The sequence below is a fragment of the Poecile atricapillus genome, chromosome 7, assembly GCF_030490865.1.
Source record: "Poecile atricapillus isolate bPoeAtr1 chromosome 7, bPoeAtr1.hap1, whole genome shotgun sequence".
In the NCBI taxonomy this organism is placed as follows: Eukaryota; Metazoa; Chordata; class Aves; order Passeriformes; family Paridae; genus Poecile; species Poecile atricapillus.
In genome coordinates, this window is record NC_081255.1 from 29,267,962 (window position 1) to 29,288,037 (window position 20,076).

At 43.5% G+C, this 20,076-nt stretch overlaps 1 protein-coding gene across 5 annotated transcripts in view; it reads right to left on the reverse strand.

Annotated features, from left to right (window-relative positions):
- GLIS1 (GLIS family zinc finger 1) overlaps window positions 1-18,850 on the reverse strand; it is a 184,048-nt gene extending 165,198 nt beyond the window's left edge. For 2 of the 5 annotated variants that reach the window (XM_058842734.1, XM_058842731.1), the window contains exons 1-2: window positions 14,806-14,939; window positions 13,853-14,233 (exon numbers count right to left, since the gene is read on the reverse strand). In XM_058842734.1, the coding sequence (XP_058698717.1) occupies window positions 13,853-14,195 (343 nt within the window). In that variant the 5' untranslated portion in view covers window positions 14,196-14,233; window positions 14,806-14,939. Of the gene's footprint in view, window positions 1-13,852; window positions 14,234-14,431; window positions 14,766-14,805; window positions 14,940-18,780 lie in introns of those variants that run through there. The other 3 variants (XM_058842733.1, XM_058842732.1, XM_058842735.1) reach the window with 3 other exon arrangements.
- Window positions 18,851-20,076: the final 1,226 nt, after the last annotated feature.

A 20,076-nucleotide genomic window follows, 5' to 3' on the forward strand; every position in this document is an offset into this window, starting at 1 on the left:
CCCCCAACCTGATGTTTCACACTGTGACTTTATGCAGGCTTGTTTGGATCTAACAAGGTCCTTATTTTTCTACAATGCAGGAAATAAGGAAACCAGCCATCAATTATTAGAAGCGCAGCAGATCTGAGCCGTGTGGCTGTAAAACAGATTTTTCTTTAATGAAACTGAGCTGGCATTTGCCAGAAATAACAAGTGCCCAAGACCGAAATGTAAATCAAAACTAAAGGAGAGTTTTCAAAACTTTGAATCATTGGTAGCAACAGACAAGCTCAGAAGGAGGTTGGTATGATTTTGGAATGTCTTAAAAATGTGTGACTAATATGACTTCTAAAGACATTATTTGTGAGTTAGTATTTCAGTCTCCCCACAGAAAGAAAACATCATGACCAGAAAGGGCCAAAATGTTTGCTTTAATAACTGTGTTAGTATGTCACTATTGCTGGGCTAGGAAGGAGGCTGAGCCTTTGTTTTCATTTCAGAAAACAAAGAAGGGGAAGGCATTAATGTTGAAAATCATCAGTGCCTGGCAAGAAAATATCACAACCGTTATCCCTTCCCCACGTGTCCAGGTTTTAAACCCAGCACTTAGTTTTAGTTGATCTCAGCCCAGGCCCTGGGAGACAGCAGGTTCCATCACACACGTCTGAACAGACTTGTCTAGTCCAGGAGGAGTGGTGCTGTTTGCTGAAGGGAGGGACAAAACAAGAGGAAAGAAAGGGTGCGTTTGGAGGAAACATTAGTTGCTAGTGATTATCTTGCTGTAACTACTGTCCAAACTGTGTGACTGTGATGGTGGCAATGCTCCTCCTTCCCTGTCTGTCCCTTGCTCTTTGTCACAAAACCCAGAATGAGAGCATAAATTTGGCCTCATCTGGATACCAGGCCCATGGACTGCAATGCAGCACCAGGTCTGGAAGAAGGAGATGGCCTGGAATCCAGTCTTTTACAGATTACAAGTAGAAGCCCTTGGCATGGTCCAGCCTGTTCAGTTTAGTGATTCAGCCACTGAATGCAATTGTCTGTGGTTGAAATTAATCATTTCTTCCATAGGAATATTCAGTCTCTCTGAATACCGGAAGGTTTATTCTTTACTAAACTGTGCCAGGTTTAATTACCCTTTCAGTCAAAAACCTGTCTTCCTTCTTGTTTTATCCTTCTCTGTTTCCAGCCCTGAGATACCACTCTGCACCCAGAACAATCCTCAAGTATCACTTATTTTCTCCTTCACTGCATCTCTAGAACAGACCAGATTCCCTGTAATCTTCCATTAGTCCATGGGTACCACACATGGGTCAACATCTCCAAATCCTTTGATTTTTCAAAGCCATTTAAGAAAGTCTGAGCATTAGTCTATCTTCCTGCAACCAGAGTGATAATTTACAGAAGAATTATATCTCTTCCCAAAGCTTTTTAATAATGCATCATATCACCTCATACCCTATTAGAAGTATTATTTTCTCATACCAGTTGGATGTGACATGCCAATCCTTTTCAGTGTCACTGCTTTCCAGAACATACAGCCTCCCACCTATAAAAACAGTTTATATCCTCTATGCCAAGGTACTGGCTCATATATATGACACAAGAAAATACCTGTTGTCCAGTTCCCGATGACTGCTCAAGAAATCCGTATCAAATGCCAGTCACTTCCTGATTTTTATTAAATAAAAATATTCCCTTAAATTGAAGGAACTTTACTGGTAGTGGCTTTCCATATTCTGTTAGGATTTCAGCAGAAACTATTCAGTAACACTGGGAACAAAACTCAAACTTTCAGTATACAAAACACTGTCACTGTACACAATATTTATATCTGGTGTGCATCTCAATTTCTATAGAAATTGATTAGAAGTCAGTTTCTATTCCTTTCAAAAGGCAACAATATTATCTATACCACTGTTCTTCTGCCATCAACATTGAATGTGACAATTCAAAATAAATCTCAGAAGTTAAGTCTTATCTACCAACACATTTACCTCTGCCAGCCTCACTCTCAGGCTTGTTGTAAAACAAGAACTAGTTTGATGAACTCTTAAAAAGAATGGCTTCCTTCAGCTGCTCTGTTAATGCCAATTTCTGCAATAATCCACCCCCGAAAGTAAATTGTCTAAATTCCACCTGGACCGTAAGGATGTAGATACAACCAACAACTGAAGGCAAATAGTGCTGCAGGCCTTCAGTTATTTTTTGTATTTGGAAAACAGGATGCACTGCAAATGAATAATAATTCAATGCGAACCTAATTCAGTATCAATAAGGCTATTTCCTTCTTCAGAACAATGGCTGGCATTTTCTATCCCCAACAGGCAATCATTTGTTAGCAATGGCATGTCCCCAGAATGCCACAGAACATTTCACAACTGCTTTGCACATAAAATCAATCATTTTCCATGCCCAGTTGTCCCACCACTGGCTCTCCCAACCGGTGCTCTTCGAGCCCTTCACTCAGTCTGGTTTTTATTGTATGTCTTCTCAGTGTTTTCTTGACAAACAAATGAGTGGCCAGAAACACCAATGTTAGACAAGGAGGGATTTGAACTTTGTTCAGTAAGTCAAAGAGGATAGAAGCCTGGACTATTACAGCTTGAGAGACTAACTTCTAACTCTTCAGTGCCTAAGCGGTTGAGCGTGGGAATTAAAAATGCCACAGGAAAGACAGCTGGGCCCAAAGAATTACATTCCACAGTAGGATTTCCATCCAGCCTGTCTTTAAAAACTCCAGTGATAAACAACTCATGCCATCCTTGGGCACGATATGTCAGAAAATTAGTACAGTCCTAGAAAGTATCTTTCCTAGTGTCAAGCCCACATAATCCCTGTGGAAGAAAAAACCAATCTAGAAGACACAGAAGGTGCTGAAGATCAGATCCATTTCACAAAAAATTTAGTTACCACTGGAAAAAACCTACAGCCACACTCAGAAAGGATGCAACAGGAGATTTTCTTCTGGACCAGCAGAACAAGACCAGTGCCTCTGACAGATACCTGGGCACCTTAAACACAAACTGTAACTCTGATCTACAGATCATTCCGTTTAAAAGCTCATTCCCAAATACAACATATTCTGAATCAGTGCTGCTCATCAAACTAGCAAATACTGCAGTCAGCAGCCTTCACACTGGAACCTGTATCCAATCTCCCAGATTGTTTTCTCTAGTGGTAGTTAGTGTCAGAATTCATTTTTATCTAAATGCTAGCTGGCTATGAGGCTATTTTTCACCAAGTTTTCTCTCAAGTCTCTTATTATCTAGGATCCAAAACTACCTCCCTGTCTCTTCAGAGTGACTGCTTGCTGCTGAAACATCTACCCCATGCATAAAACTTCTTTATCACCTCTGATGTTTACTGTTCTTAATTTTCAAGTCTTCCAGCAACTTCCCCAGCAGCTAATAAAAAATCTATTGTTGGCATTAACACTAACCCTTAGCGAGCAAAGTTCCCCAAGCAGGTTAGTCTCATTTTGAGAAAATCAACCTGGGTATGGCTGAGGCTGCAAGTCTCTGCAGCACACCAGTGTTTTCACTCTAACTTGTCAAATAAGCTGCACTTGTAGCCAATTCTATCATACATTTTGGCTCAAAACACTGCTGATGATTAATCATCCAAGTGGTTTGCTCTCACCTTCTAGGTTTTGGTCCCTCTATATCAGCTTTCTATGACTAATCTTGCAGAACATATCCACTTGTAAAAGTATCTATGGAAATGTAAAAGCAACAGGTATAAAAGTGCATTTTGACAAAGCAGTTTGAGTACTTATGCCAGCAATCTCTGCTTAATAGCTTCTGACAGGATGCAGTATAAGAGAAAGGAGATCTCATATGAATAATGATTCCAATAAAAGCCAGCCAAATCAACCTGACAGATTTAGAGTATTTATACATTCAGCAGACCCAAAGCTATTTACACAAGTTGCCATGCTTCCACTCATTTAGCTCACAATTCAAGTAAGTTACAACCCTTTATATATATATTTAAAAATAAACTAACAGAACAGTGGCACAGTAAGGAGGCCAAGAGAGTAGAAAGAAAAGGTTACTAAGATTCAAGGGTAGGTAATGAGTAAGTGGGCTCTAGGGGTAAATATCCCCTTAAATTTCCTGCATATCCATCCAAATCAGAGAGATGCTGAAATGTGTGGGGATCTTTGTTCTGAAAGGAGAACCATCCACACATTGTCTGTAGCTTATCCCCACAAAACTGTGACAAGTCAGCAAACCTCGAATAGCTCAAGAACTCAAAAGGAATAAAAGCCGATTTGTGGTAAGTTGGCAGGAGGAAAAAAAAGAAGCAAACTGTTCAGATTAAAAACTTGAGATGTCTTTTTCTTTTGCCAAGTGAACTGAGTCCATACTTAAGAGGACAAATTTTTATGCGTAAGCCCTCCAGAGCTCAAGTCTGCCTCCTTTTTATCCACTCTTGGATTTAAAATGGCATCACTTCAGATCTGCACCAGAGTTAGGCACAATGGGATAAGGCTAGTTCAGTTTCAGTTGAACATAAACCAGCTCTGATAACTTCAAGGAAACTGAACATTACAACAATCAGATATCCAGAAAGAAGGAATTTAGTGTTGCTTTTTCTTGTTCAAATCCTGAAGACAGTGTCAGCTGTGTGAAAAATCTGTTCTGCCAGAGTGATGAGGATCTTGGGAACCTTGCAGTAGCCACTGGCACTTCAAAAGCCAAGGGATACACAGTCCATCAGGTGATTTCTGCCTCAAGAGCAACGCATCCTAAGAGACTTTGCCATCTGCTGGGAGGCAAGAGCAACCCAGAAAACTGGGGGATAGGGAGCAGAAATTTTCCTCCTAACAGATACTTTATTCTTGGCTATGTCCAACACAGTTCCCTTAATGTAGCCTTCTCTTCCTTACCTCAGCACATAAAATGCTAAAATAAACAGGAGATTTTGTTCCTTTGCAACAATTCTGCAACTGGCAGCACAATCCCAATGCACACAGCAACAAGCCCAACTAAAATGTTCCGTTAAAAGCCTTGCTCTCCCAGAGATAACAAAGATGATTTTGCACTTTTCACCACTCACACTCACAGAGACTCACCAACAAGGGCAAACACCACGACCTTCATGAAGCCAGGAGAGAAACCCAGTCCACGCACACGCTGTGCAGAGGGGCTGCAGCCACACTCTAGCAAGTGCCACCCCAGGCTGATACAGCCACAAGCTGCAGTGTCATGTCCTGCACCACCACCAGATTAGACCTCAGAGCACAGCCACATCATCCCAATGCCAAACCTGAATTAAAACTCTGTCTCTCAGCACAGAAGATTAAGCTGGCCCCGAGAGTTTGCCCGCTCTTTCTGGTTCCAAAACTGGCTTGTCCTTCTCTACACCATACTCTGCTATGCTCTCACTATTGAAATATCATGACCAGCACACAGCTTTGGCCCAAAATGATAAAAATAGTACAATCTAGCACCCTCGTTCTGTTCATCCAAAACATTCACGTACTTGCCCATGTTGGCTGCTGGCACAATCCTTCACCACTTTTGACTGTTTCACATACAGTGGCTGATCACAACAGCTTTACATCCATGCATGGTCTTGAACACAAGAAAAATTGAAGGTGAACGTGCTGTGCTAACTGATGTTGGCACCTGGGCTACAAGTGCTTGCACACTTTTTTCTCCAGGAGAGAATTTAACACTTGGATCTTCTCTTCTGTGTCTCAAATGAGCTTGGAAGAAATTTTCAAAAATATTCAGTACTGGCCTCCTCCTGAAGTCAACTCCCTGCAATTTCAGCAGGAGCAGCAGGGCAAAGCAAGAGTTATGAAACCTTATGTTAAGCCCTTTCTGAGATTTTCCCAGAAAATACTGGGTAATAAAATAGAAATTTCCTCTTATCTGCTCTCACTTTAACTCTCTCTTCTCTGTCCAGCACAGATGGGGCTTGGGAGGTAGGCAGGACTTAGAGAAGGAATGGTAAGTGCTGACTTAGAGTGAAGTGAGTCCTGAATACAAACTGCTGCTTTCCTTGAACATCGTTTCTGTCCTATTTAGTCTTCTCTTTTCAGTCACTACAGAAGTCACTACTTCCATCAAAGAGTACAACTCACAGTCATCGTGACTGATCACTGCCTCTTGGTGAAGGATTCAGGTTAAATCAAAGCCAGCTGCTTTACAGAGGGGCAGGCAGCTAAGAAGAAGTTAAGCAAAATAATAATAAAAAATGCAATCTAGAACCTACATAGATAGGAAATCTACTCTTGTGGTTCAAATAAATAACTCTAAGGTATTTAAGCCTCATGCACAGAAAACAATTTTGTAATTTTTAAGTCATCCCCTTGCATTGTTGTTCTGCCCTAATAACTCTGAAATGTGCTACTCATCTCTCCCAGTTAAATATCCTGTTTCACAAGCCCACTCCTAGATATCTGAAACTGCACAGCATTTCTATCTAGCTTTAGGCATCTAGCATTCCAAAGAATTAATATTTAAACTTATTATAAAGGAATGGGGATTGCGTTAAGCATGTAGTATTTAGCAAAACATTCATACCAATAAACTGCTGTGTTGCTTGTCTGAAGCACATTTATCATCCTTTAAACTCAAAAGAAAGATTATGCTCCAAAACTGACACATGTATCTATTTTCCTTTTAATACAACCAAGACTTAGACAGGATTAGAGAGTGGAAGCTATCAAATTTCAATTTTAACAATACACTTAAAATTATATTATCTTTCTTTGCCTAGGGGATTGTTGACTTCAGTATTTAAGTGACTTAAGCATAGCAAATTGTGAAAAAGCAGTGAATCACAGCACTTATTTTAAATAATCCTACACCCTCTACCCCTTCCAGGGAAGAGCTTCATGTTAACATTTATATATATATATATTACTGCTCTTATATCTCTTTATTATAGACAAATGAGTAAAGAAACTCTAATCTGTTGCAAGACATCACTAATTGGTATTTTTTCCTCTTATATTAGTCTTTGATTTACACCTCACATACGTTCTCCCCAGCCAGCACATGTAATTTATTTAGAGCACTGGAAGGCAGGCAAAATACATCATCTACTGTTATACAACCTTCTACAAGGTATTAAAATACCAGGCCCCTGGAGACACACTTCATATAGCTCAGCAAGTTCCAAAATAAACCAAACCACCAACCCCCTAAGCACTTAAAATAACAATGGACATCTGTATTAAAAAGTTTGTTTTTTACTGTATTTGATGATGTCGCCTTAGTGTCATTTTTCCCTCTGGTTAATATGCAAACAACATGTAAGAATGAATTTGCTTTCTCCTCATTGTAAAACAACTAACAACTCTATAGCTCTCACAAAACTCTCTTATCACACACATAAATGCCAGAATTAAGTGTAGCTTATGATGTTTTGCATTCATTTAACCCTTAGAATAAAATTGGTGCCATAAATTCAATAACAGTGCTCCTCACCAATCCATTCAGTAAGATAAGCACATATACATTCAAACATAATGATGGAGAAGTCAAACATAATTATCAGACTTAAAGCAAAACAGTGTCTTTAAATAAAAAGATCTTAAGCGCTTTGAGTTGACGGAGATCAACTTTGTAATGCTCGAAAACTTAAAATAACCTAAAATACAGAATTTGGATCAATTTCCTATTACAGCTCTGGCAATGTCTCATCTGTTTTACAAGCAGTCCTCTGTCTACAGATAATCATTAACAATCATTTCATATAGTCAAGCTAATGACTGTAATAAAAAAAAAAAAAGTCCTTGTTCCAGGTAACCAGTGAAGCACAGATTCTCAGAACAGAAAGTTCAGGTTCCAACCGAGATTTCACATACAGGGTGCCAGAAATATAATAGCAGGGGAAGGAAAAAGGGGAACTCTTTGCCTCTATTCTTCAAAGCCTGTTCAGAAAGGTAGCGCCGCGCTAGTGTGCACCGATGGTTATCTGAACGGAGGGACCGGCCCTTGCTTTTCTTTACACGCCCCATTTACAGGCAATAAAACGGCCGGAGTGGTTTTAACTGGTCGTTCTATGTCACTGTAACGCTCCCTGCTCCCGGCAGAAGATAACAGCTGTGCCATATTCCCAAACACATACTTTTGCTATTGTTTGCACATTTGTGGGGCAAGATTACGCTGTACCGCAGCCAGTGAGCGCTGCCCTTGCTTTGGAACCCTGTATTCCGAGTTACAGCAATGTGCTGGGAAACAACGTTGGGTGGCTGAGGAAAAAAAAGAGCAAACAAACCCCAGTCTATTAAAAGCCGTTTCAGGCACTGTGAAATGATTACTAGATTGCACGCCTGGTTCGAGCCTGTTGACATATAATGATAGAAATCTGGAGTGCAAAATGGAGTGGTTTACATCTATTTTCCCTTTCCAATTACCCTGCCATCAACATCTTCAACAGTTCTAAAATCACTAAACAGCAGAATTTCTAGAATAATGGTAATTATGGTACTGAGCGTGGAAATTATATTCACAGTACTGCAGATTTCTCTCATACTCCATACGTTATTCCACTTCCTAGCTTACAGATGGATTTAATAAAAACTTGTTATTTGTTCTACAAGCTTTTCCCTGTACACAGGAAAAAGAACTTCTGTAATACTAGGATTGAAATACTGACCCAGCTAAAGTCAGTGGCAAGACTCCTACTGATATTAATAATTTAGGGTAAAATTTTGTCCTTCTTATTCAACAAAAAAACAAACTTTACAATAAGCAATAAGCAGTACAGTCTCCTAGAACACATTCACTTTAAATCTAGCAGTTTCACTAAAAATAATCTTGAAGCCTTTCCAGAATATAATCACAAATATACTAAAGATCCTCAACAAACACTTAACAGTTTATGTGTATACAGGGTTGAATTCTTAAGATACAAATAATGTATTCAGTTATATCTAAATGATAATTTACAGTGCTCTATGTCCAAAAATTTGTAGTTGATGAGACTGCTCACAGGAACAGCAATGTACATACTTAACTACTTGCAAGATGTAGACTTTAATTTTTTTCTTACTATAAAGAAGAAAGGTATTTTTCTTCTCACTCCACTTAGCCCCATATATAATAGCCTCCATTATCGTAACATTTTAAAGACAGAACAAGTGATTTCTTATTTTTAACTTCTATTCCTTCAAACAAAACACAAATCAAATACAAGTATTTCTTCCAATGATTAGACTAATTTCCTTGTTGAAAGTAATCTGACATTATCTATTATTCCATATAATTTACACAATATTAAAATAGATACAACATTTATTCTCTTCAGCTTTTCCAGTAGCTGTAGTTTTTTTCATGAAGCAGAAAAGAGTTTTTTTGCTTTTACTTTACAAGTACTGAATGCCTTTATATGACTGGTTGATCATTAGGTCTCCTGGTTTGTATTTGCTAAATATTCTCCACTAAGGATCCCTAAATTACAATGGCTTTAATGATTAGATACAATTAAACCTCTTTTAAATTAAATCCATGAAAGTCCCATCTTCAAGTGAGTGATTGATTTTGCAACACAAATCATTAGATGAGCTTCCTTCAGCATCAAGTAACTGAAAGTTTTTTGCCTATTCAAGACAAGTAAGCATTATAGGCCATTTAAGGGAGGAGAGGACAGTCACAATTTATTCCAAATGAATTTGTGAACACATTCTCCAATTTGCAGTTTCCTCTCCTTTCTTCCCTTACAAAACAAAATTAGGCAAAAAAACCCAAAACCAAAACACACACACACCCCCGCCCTAAAATACAGTTCTTAACTGCACATTCTGTTCACACCAACCTTTCAATTCCTTTTTGTAGCAGGGTTCAAGTGCAGCAAGGGAACTAGAGTGAAAATAAGAAATAATCACTACTACAGCTCTACATAAAACTGAGAGTTTAGAGATCACCATACCAGTGAACCTGTCGCTGTCTCCTTATCAGCTCGTATCAGATTTATCACCTCTAGGCAGTTGCCCTAACTCCAGTGGGATAATTCAGGTGAACACAGATAAGGTGTAAGAAAGAAAATGGCAAGATCAGGCCCAAGACCAGACAATTCACATAATAAGTCATAAAACCAAAATATATGCTTTTGCTTAAGATCCCAACAGTATAAGCTGTTATTTTCACAAGGACAGTCCTGATAACCAAGAAAATAGTCACAGGGGGATTAAATGGCAAGATTTACTCATCCTTCTCAACAGTAGAAGGAAATTAATACATTTCAATACATTGGTTGTATGTTTGCTGAAAGCAGCTACAGTTAACAACAAACAAAAAAAATCCGAGTGCTTTCTCCTCGTCTGAATAAAACATACTCTCAACAAGGAAACATCCAACTACTGCAACTCGACCAGCTTATTGTTTTGCCCACTGTAAGTTAATATCTGAAGTGGTTGCTGCAAAGGTCCGGGCCATTTGGATGATTTCCCAGTGGCACAGCAAACAGGATAAATCTCGTCATTTCTACTGAGTCATGAATTAGGTACACTGAACAAAACTGGAAAAGAATGAAAAGGAGAAGTGTTTCCTGGTAACAACCATAATCAATGTCATTTAGAAACTGAGGTATTTGGCATCTTTATAGATTACTCTTTTGTCACCACTAAAGCCTTCCCAAAAGCTTCTTCCCTGTAGACAATAAGTATTGTGCCCTGTGTTACTTTCAAAACTGTAATACCGTAGCATGAAATTCAACAACACCGAACTAAACCCACAGAATTCCAGGAAAACACTGTAAAACGGACTTCATACCTTATGGTATAGTTCTTCTATGCCAAATGCCTCTAAAAAGCACTGTCTGTATGCAAATACTCTGCCTTATGACACACATGGAAATCAATGACCAAGAAAAGCACAATGCCTATCGCAGCCAGCCACATCAGAAGGGATCAGCTGGGTGAAAACTGGGCATTTATTCTGAACAGCTGCCAAACAGAACAAAACATGAAGCATAATTCCAAAATACTGGTATTTTCAGCAAACAACCAACAGCTCCATCCTGAAAAGTTTAGACCCAACTAATCAAATTCCCAGAAATAATCCTCACCACAACCCATCAAGTTTTTGTTTGGCTGTTCAGAAAGTCCAACAGACTTGCTCAGGCACGGAAGCATTTTGCAGGATCATAACTTAAACACTGTGATGCAGCAGAGTAACACCACAGAGACATTACAACAGCAGGATACTTCTTCCCCATTGTGATTACTTCAAAGCTGCCCTTTTTATTAGTAGAGCAGTATATCATTTTGATTCATTCTTCTTGGAAAAAAAAATTAAAAATACTTGTTTAGGGGAAAAAAACTTACAGGCAACTATAAAAATCAGTTTTGCTCCTGTTAGAGAGCGTCTTTTACACTCCCTATTTGCAACTTTCAGCTGTGGATAAACCAAAACGAGGAGGCACATTCTGTAATCTAACCCAGACTGCAGAGGGAATTACTGGGTACATGGCACTCTGGGCCTGGAGAACAGGAGACGCACGGCACAATGGTCTGAAATCAAGCTGTCATCAGTTTCCTTCCCAAAACCCTTCACTGGGTAAATCTGAGTATTTCCTTCACTTCCACTTCTTAGCTTTATCTTGGTATATCACATCCACATGGAGCTATCCCAGTCCTTGATCTTCCTGAGAGAGCCAGGGCTGGTGGGAGATGGTTTGCACTGCTCCTTGAAAGAGCAGCAGCTCTCCTGTCTGCAGCACAGCACGCTTTAGATACACTCTGATTTGTGAGTTGAAGCACAGTGAGCATTCCAAAATGCCACAGTGGACATAAAAGCACTTGCTGACACTGTCCAGGTCAGAAGGAGCATTTTATCCACACATTTTATCCCACACATTTTAAATGAGACTCAGAATTTTACTTTGAATTTTACTTTCCCTAACTCCTCCCAAAAATGTCTTATGGGGAGGGGAGAGAGAAAGGCAAAACCAAACCAAACCAAAAACCCCAACAAACAAACAACAGGAAAACCACTCAAAAACCTCAGTGTTGCCATCTTTGGAAAAATCCAACATTATCCACCAAATTCTCCTGCTCAGTTAAATGGACCCTATCCTGCCCATGGACACCTACTTACTCCCATGACTCAGTCACTCAAATACTGAAGCAATCATAAGGTAACACCCTGGACAGAAAACATACTAAACAAAAACAGCAATAAAATTTGAAACTATTTTTTTCCCCCCAGTGGTGAAAATAGGAAATTGATCAGTCAGGGAAGATGAATTAGGAACCTTCTCCCATGCCCACCTACATCTACTGTAAAAGTCCCAAGTGAATGCAAAATTAAATTCTTCCCCTTTCTTTCCCTACACCCCTGTCCTCTGCAACAGCAAGAAACGCATGAAAACATGCATGAAAAGAGGGCTAAACAGCTCAAAGGAAAAAAAGATTTTAAAAGTGTTTCAACAGTCTGCCTGGACAGGGCAATGCCTGGGCAGGATTTAAAGCTGGTATGAACCCTGTCGAGTGGCACCAACTTCACCCGAGGGACCACAAGGGACTAGAACACCCCCTGAGTGCCTTCCACAAGCAGCAGCTGCAGGAGCACTTCAGTACAAGAGCTTGTAGCTCTCACTTTATGTGAATCCTCCTTCTCCCCCCTCCAAACAGGAGGCTGTGTAACAGACCTTCATTTCATTCCTGCCAAACATTAACAACCTTTTTTTTTTTTTTAATCAGGAGAGAAGAATTGCAGCATTAACAAACAGAAAAATAAAAAAGGTAATTTATAACTTGCTGCTCCACTCTGTCTGTATTCAGTGGTGATGAACAAACACATCCCAGAGTCAGTAGGACAGATCTAGCACAGATTGAGGTGTTCATTAACATAACTTCATGGCAATGAAAGGTGCCATCACCCTAGGTAACAAGCTCACAAAAGAAAATGTCACTAGTCCAAGGGCATGTAGCCTACTTTTAATTTTCAGAAGAATGGACAGAACTGGAAAAATCCCAGTGAGAACAGTCTTACACTGACAAGATACTGCATGTACATATCGAAAATAGAGAATGGAAATGGACTGATAAAAAGAAAAAAAAAAGATAATTACCTTTTAACATTATAGAAAACACTGTCTTATCGTTAATAACCTTAGCTGTACCTATGTCTCTGCAAGCAAGTTTGTAGCATAAAGAAATGCTCTAATTCTGAGCCCATCCAGTGATACCTTAGAGGAACTATTTTAAAACTGAATTTTGATTAACAAATTTCAGCTCAGTTAAAAAGTTCTAGCTGAAAACTGTAATTAACTGATTTTTAGTAGGCAACTCCTAACCCTACGTCAGTGCCACTTCTTTAACGATGAACAGCTGAAAATCAGACATTTGTTAACCAGCAGAATTTGACCTTTTGGGCACCAGGAATTCCCAAGTCGGAGGATTCACCGCCTGAATCCAGCATTTGTAACACCTCCTTGAAATACAAACTATAAAATCCAAGCAACCCTGGTGAAACTACTGAATAAGAATCAGGCATTTATTGTCAGCCAGGCACGCTCACAAACACCCCACACACACTCTCCCTGGCACAGGATAGACCAGCCCAGTCTTCAGCACCAACCCCAAAACAACCACCTTTGAGATGTGACCACATGAGCGGCACCCGCTCAGGACAACTAAAGAAGATGCTGGTCTCAAGATCTTGTAAATACTATTGAGAGACATTCAGCGTCACACTGGCAAAGCACGGTCTGGTTTATCCTGTCCCTCCAAGGTGCTCAGGAAAAAAAAAAAGTTATAAAGCTTGAAGTTAAATAAACAAGTTAGAAAACATACTGAAGACCAAAAAGGGGAGCGGGGAGGGGGAGAGGAAAGCTTGTTACGTTTTTGTTTAGTGAATAGGTTTTTGGTGATGATAGTGTTCAGTTCGTGCATTTTCAAACTCACCCTTCACGCTTTGATGTTTCTGCTGCTGGAAATAATCTTTCGAGCCTCTAGCGCATCGCAGCTCCTGCGCCCTGGGCAGAATCGGAATCCTCTCGAATATGCTGGGTCGTTTGGGGATGAAATCTAGCAGAGGTGCTGACATTTCAGGGGGGCTCTGCTGAGGCTCCGTGTGGTCACTGCCGTTGCTGACAGATACTTTAAAGGACATCTGAGGATTCAAGTGAGCTTTACCAGCGCCGGGACGAGTCACCCGCGGCAGATCCTTCTGAGGCACTCCGTGGCATTTGTCGCTCACCTCGATGCGGGCGCTGCCTTTCTGAGCCGCGGCGAGCTCACAGTGCATGTCCGCTTGCGGCTGCTGCCAAGGCCCTCGCCGCTCTCCTGCACCGAGCGGCACACGGGCTGTCAGCGCGGGCGGCCGCCCCGGACCCGCCGCCTCAGCCCTCCGCCCTCCGTCCCGCCGCCTCCCGCCTCAGCCCCGCGCCGCCAACGGCCGATAACCGCCGCGCGTGAGGCGGCGCAGCCCGCAAACCTCAGCCCCGCAGCCCTCAGCCCTCCCGCCCGCTGTCTCACACACACCGGCCGGACGGGGGAACACCCGGGGCGCTCGGACCCCGGCGGCCGCTCGTCCGTGAGGGATGGGGCGGCGGTGCTGCGCGTCGGGTTCGCTCCCTCTCTAGGCAACACTGCCGGGCTGCTCGTAGCCGCTCCCGGGAAGGCGAGCGCGGCCGGGAGGGGCGGAGAGGGGGCCCGGCGCACGGGCGGGTTGTTTGGCGGCCGGTGCCTTTCAGCAGAGGCATCCGAACAGCGGCCGCCCCGGCAACCACGGACGCGGTGGCAAAGCGGGTTGGCCGCCGCCGGGCTCGCCGCGGCCCCCGAGTCACCGGTCCCCGAGGGAGGGAGGGGGGAGAGCCCGGCCGGGCGCGGTGACAGCCGCGCCCCCGCGCTCCTACCTGGGAGGGGCCCGCCCGGGGGGACGCGCTGCCCGCCGGCTCCCGCCGCCGCGCCGGGCGCACGGGCTCAGCCCCACTCCCCCGCCGCAGGGCCGGCTGCCAGAGCGCAAGCGGCCCGGGCCATTACCCTGGCGCGGCGGCGGGGCCAGTCGGGGCGGGCAGGGGGAGGGCTGTGCCGCCGGGGCCGCCCCTCGGGGTTTGGCAGCGGGGTACGCCCGCGGGCTCGGTCCGGCTGCGCATCACGGAGCACGGCACGGGCATGGCGGGTACTCCGTGCTTGCGGGGGCCGGCGGGCCAGGGTCAGCCTGGGAATAGGTGCGCCCTGGGTCCGCACCTTCCCGGTGGGGAGAGTCACTGCAGTTGCCCTCTTGCCTCCCGAGAGGTCCATGATCTTCCCTGCCGCGACCCCGCTGCCGTGGGCCCGGACCCTTTCCCTTTGCCCGCGGTCGTCAAGGATCCTTGTGCCTGCCCCAGGCGATCTGCTCGAGCGTGCGGCTGCCCCGGCACTACACATCCACAAGCCAACCCGCCACTGAACAGCTGGCAGTGCCCTATAAACAACTTGTGTTCGAAAGCCACAGCCACTGCGGCATGTCACAGAGGAGCAGCAGGAGAGAGCAAAGCCTTGCCAAGGACAGGGGCTGGGAGGGAGGAGATGGGTTGGAGGTGGGTACAACCTGGCCAAGACATCTCTCTGGTGATGCAGTTCCAGCTGCATTCGGTGCTTCAGTCTATGGACATGCATCATTCCCTGCCTGCCCTACAGGTGCAGGAGCTGGCCCATGCCCACAGAGACAATTAAGCTAGCTCACAGCAAGCACCACAGCATAGTGACATTTGCACTGGCTCCTCCTGGGCCAGCTTGGGTCTGGAAGCAATCTAGTTGGGTTTATTAGCTTGGGCCTGGTTCCAAGCAAATGCAGGCTGAGCCATGATGTGCAGCTTTGCACCAGAGAGCTGTACCAGTCCACACTTCTTGCTCAGGGATGTCTGCACCCTCCTGCCCTACATGCTGCTGTCAGCACAGGTGCAGCACAGCAGGTCTGTAACACACCAGGACAGCTCGAAGATAGGAGAGACTCGGAATCAGCCCTGATTTACATGGGTGTAAATCAGACAGACATCTGGTTGGAAATCCTGCTTGTTCACAGCAAACCTAAAGGAGAGGCTTGGGAAATTTAGCACAAGGAGGAGGGACAGCTACTGAACTGGCGTCTTGCTACACCCCTCCTGAGAAGCATCCCGCTGCGAGACAAGAGATCTTCATCTTCTTGTAGCACAGATGCTGCACAGTGCCTCACTCAGAGTTTTATCCGGCCCTTAATAACATCTGCCACCCTGCAGTGTGCAGAGTACAGGAATGGTCAGGACAGCAGGGCATGACTTTTTCTTGGCAAATGCTATGAACGTTGTGGATTTAGTGGGAGGGAAGCAACTCTCAATAAAAGATACAAGATCTTGAGATAGAACAAGTAGTTCTGGGAGAAGCAGTAATAATGACTCTCATTTGCAATGCCTCTCCTCATTCCTACTTAGCGTGGATGACCTGAGGTCTACCGAGCAAGGAACTTGCTAGCCTTTCCCCTCAATAATGGCAGTAATAAGGTCTTTTTCTTCTGTAAGACTGTGTCTTAAATTGTCAGAAGTTAATAGTGTCTGTCAGACGTGGTTGAAAACTGGTAAATGTCCTCTGAATATCTTAGTGAGAACAAGAAGCTACAAAAAGGGAGAAAATCCCTACCTTACCTCTATGGGAAACAAAACTGAGTATCAACTAGCTGGCATAAATACTGAATTCGAATGGCAATATACCAGGGATTTATGAAAACAAAGCAAAAATTTTCAGTGTGTATCATCACACCACTTCTTAGAGCTCTGCTAACTTATGCCCCCATCCCCCAGTTCTGTCCATCCATGGGGCCCTGAGTACCAAGCTGTTCTTTTTCTTTTATTTGGAAATGCTAAAGGCACCTGGCAGTACTACCACAAGCAGTAATTATTTAAGACAGAAATACACCGTGGCGACGGCCTAAACCTCAGTTGACATGAAGAGGCAGTAAAATTTACTGAAGGGAAATATTATTCCAGAACACAGTGTAACCAGAGAAATCCCACTGCTTCTAGTGTAGGAAATAAATAGAATTTCAGTGGATCCTGAACATGGGCTCATCTTGTGCAAATTATTACAGCTATATTGATATATGCTGCCCAAATATCTGGAGGGAGCTTCCTAGAAAACGGGGAGTTTTGGATATATTGTGTACCTTCCTGGAGGGATTTTCTTTTGTGGTTAGGGATTTTCCCACAGCAAGCAGGGAGAAGCTCATTAACCCTTATCATTGCATTCTGTACCCGAGGTCGTGTGTGGCCTGCTCTGAACCGCTGTTTCTTTCCTTTTATCACCAATATCCAGCACTTTCTGCAAAATACCGGCAGGTGCCGCCAGTGGCTCAGCAATCGCCCAGGGCTGGGTTGTTCCACGGGCAGGAGCCTCGTCCATGTGCTGCGCACCCTCTACAAGCCAGGAAAGGTTTAGACTGAAGCACATCACAGCTCCAACAGCACAGAGGGTAAAGGCCCTTCACACCAGAATTCTCTGTGGCAGATCGTGTCACAGAAACACAGACCTCATAGCTCAAGTTGCAGGTCCCCATATTCCTCCCACAGGAAATGAGGCCCCGTGGAGCCAAACCTGCGCTCACAGCGCTGTTTCCTCAGGTTCCACTGAGGCATTTGGCAGCGGCCCTGTCTTTAGTGGGACTGTGCAGCTGGGGATGCCCAGCCCTGGTCCTGAGCAGGAGAAACAGGTGGTGGATGGACATTGTCTTCCAGACCTGGATGTGTCTGATAGAGACTTGACTCCTAGAGCTGTTTCAAAGCAATGACTTGGCCCCTCTGGCGAGTGCACAGACATGGAAGGTACAAGTGCTGGGAGTAACAAATGCTCCTTGAATAACTGTACGGAGGCAAGAGTTAAGTAGTCCTTTTTGTCTCCCTGCTGAATCAGAAGACACTTCATATGTTTTGGTTCTGGAACAAAGGTCAAGCAAGTGCAATCGTGGCTGCTGAGACTGCTCCATGCCCTGGGTCACCACGACTTTGCTTCACGTACAAACTGTACAGCACACACTGATTCACCCCATTTTGTCACTACATCCATGAGCTAGATGGGTGTCTCCCTCCTTGTGTCCTGTGAAAAGCAGTCATTGGCCTCTCTCCTCCATGACAGCAATAGTCTGCCCTTAGAAAAACGGGGGGAAGATTTCTTTTTATTAGCCTTCTTGTTCAACATTCCTGGTTGCCAAGGGCTGTGGTCATTGGTCATGGCATAGCTCACAGTTAGGCCACTTTGCTCTTCTCTCTGTTAATGATGTCACCATCAGCAATGCAAACCTTTCAGTCGAGGCAGACAGGCCATCTTCAGTCCCTGAAGCTAGTCCCTGCTTCATTCTGAGTCACATATGAAAGGTGGGGTTGCAATCTGGTATAAAAAACATCCAGAGGAATGAAACTGCTTGCCTGAACATCCTCTCACTAGGCCAAGTGGGTAGGATACAGGTGCTAAGTAGTTAGAGACCTGCCCATCTGCCCATTCGTGCCTAGCTGGTGACCAAAGAAAGAGAAAACAGATAGTAGTCTAAGGCTAGCTTGGGCCAGAGTGAAATTGTACCAGTAAGGAAAACAAGTTTTTTAAAGTTTGATCTGTTTTCCCTACTGACACCAACCATGATCAGATCATTGCTATGACTGTTTTCAGGGCCTACAGGTGCTTTTGCAGACACTCAACAACCTCTTTGCTCTGAACAGTCCCTGTGCTCACAGCTGCACAGGCAGAGGGGCAGTTTCCTGCCTCAAGAGCTGGATACACATGACAGTGAGAGATCATCTGGTAAAGGATGGTGGTCCTTTCTCCCCGAAAGGACCCTGCATGAAGGAGACTCCAGTTCACCAAATGCAGCCTTCAAAGCTCTTTACCTTTGTCAGGAAGCAATGGCTGTAACCGGCCGCCGTCACAAACCGGATCTTCGAGAAACTCAGAGCAGCTGAAACCTCCCGTTCCCCAAGCAGTTCTGTGGGAGGAGAGGAATGAAGCAGAACGGATACAGGTAAGGTGAGCTGCACAGAGCAAACAAGCAGAGGTGAAGTACTAATCTTTAGTTCACATATTGAAATAATCTATTCCAGCAAGCAACAAAACAAGATTTTAAAAGGACACAGTTGAAATTGTGAGAACTTTTTGTAACTGCTGCAGTGCAGACAGAGGTGGGGAGTGTTACCATAATACTGGGCAAAACAAGCTCTCTGGTAGGAGAATAACGAACTTTATTATAAATAACCTGGTTGCAAAGGAGATGTCAATTCACACACAGCAGTTTATTTACAAAGGTATGCCAAGTCCAGACTTGTTTTTGTTTTAATTTACTGCACCAAAGATAGCAAAAGAGAAACAACCAAACAAAAACTGAGCCAAAGGAATTGTCTCTGTGAGTATGCCTGTTTCTTAGAGATTGCCCATATCCCTTTAAGGCAGCACAAGGCCCTCCTTCATAGTGGTTGGAAAATGACCTAAATTAAAGCAGCAGGGTCAAACTGACCACACATTATCTAGTGATGGACTCAACTATTGCCTCATAACTTACAGAATTGTTTATAGTTCTTGTAGTTAGAAAAAAGAAATTCCTCAAATCATGCTGACTTATCTTTTAAACACAAACCTCTTTACAATAGCATATTTTGGGAAAATCACATGTTAATATTGAATCCACTGTTGTCTTGCAGAAACTGCAAGAAACAACCATCATCTCCAAAAGCTGCTGTAACACTACAGATCCCTCCTGCCTCCCCAGTTAATTGGCAGATGATTCCTGTGAACTTTGAGGAAAACACCTATAAGAAGGGTCCAACAAGGATCCATTCAGGATGTGGTTGTTTACACCTGCAGTTAGTTTCCTCAAACATTCATCTGTACCATTTCTCTGCATCAGTCCATAAATAGATCCATCTCTCACACCATGTACACACAACACAGATAGTAAAAGAAACTTCAGTCATAAACAAACAAACCAACAAACAAAACCCCCACAGAACAGCACAACTAAAGAATGTTCAGCTTGTAAAATCCAGTCCTTGGCACTGGGACTTGCCAGGACTAGAACTGCTGGTACAAACTTGACTCATGCCTACTCCAAATGAGTTACAGAACTGGAGTTATAACATGACCCCCACATATTTTGCCTGGGGTTTCATATATTCAATGCACTAAAGACAGTG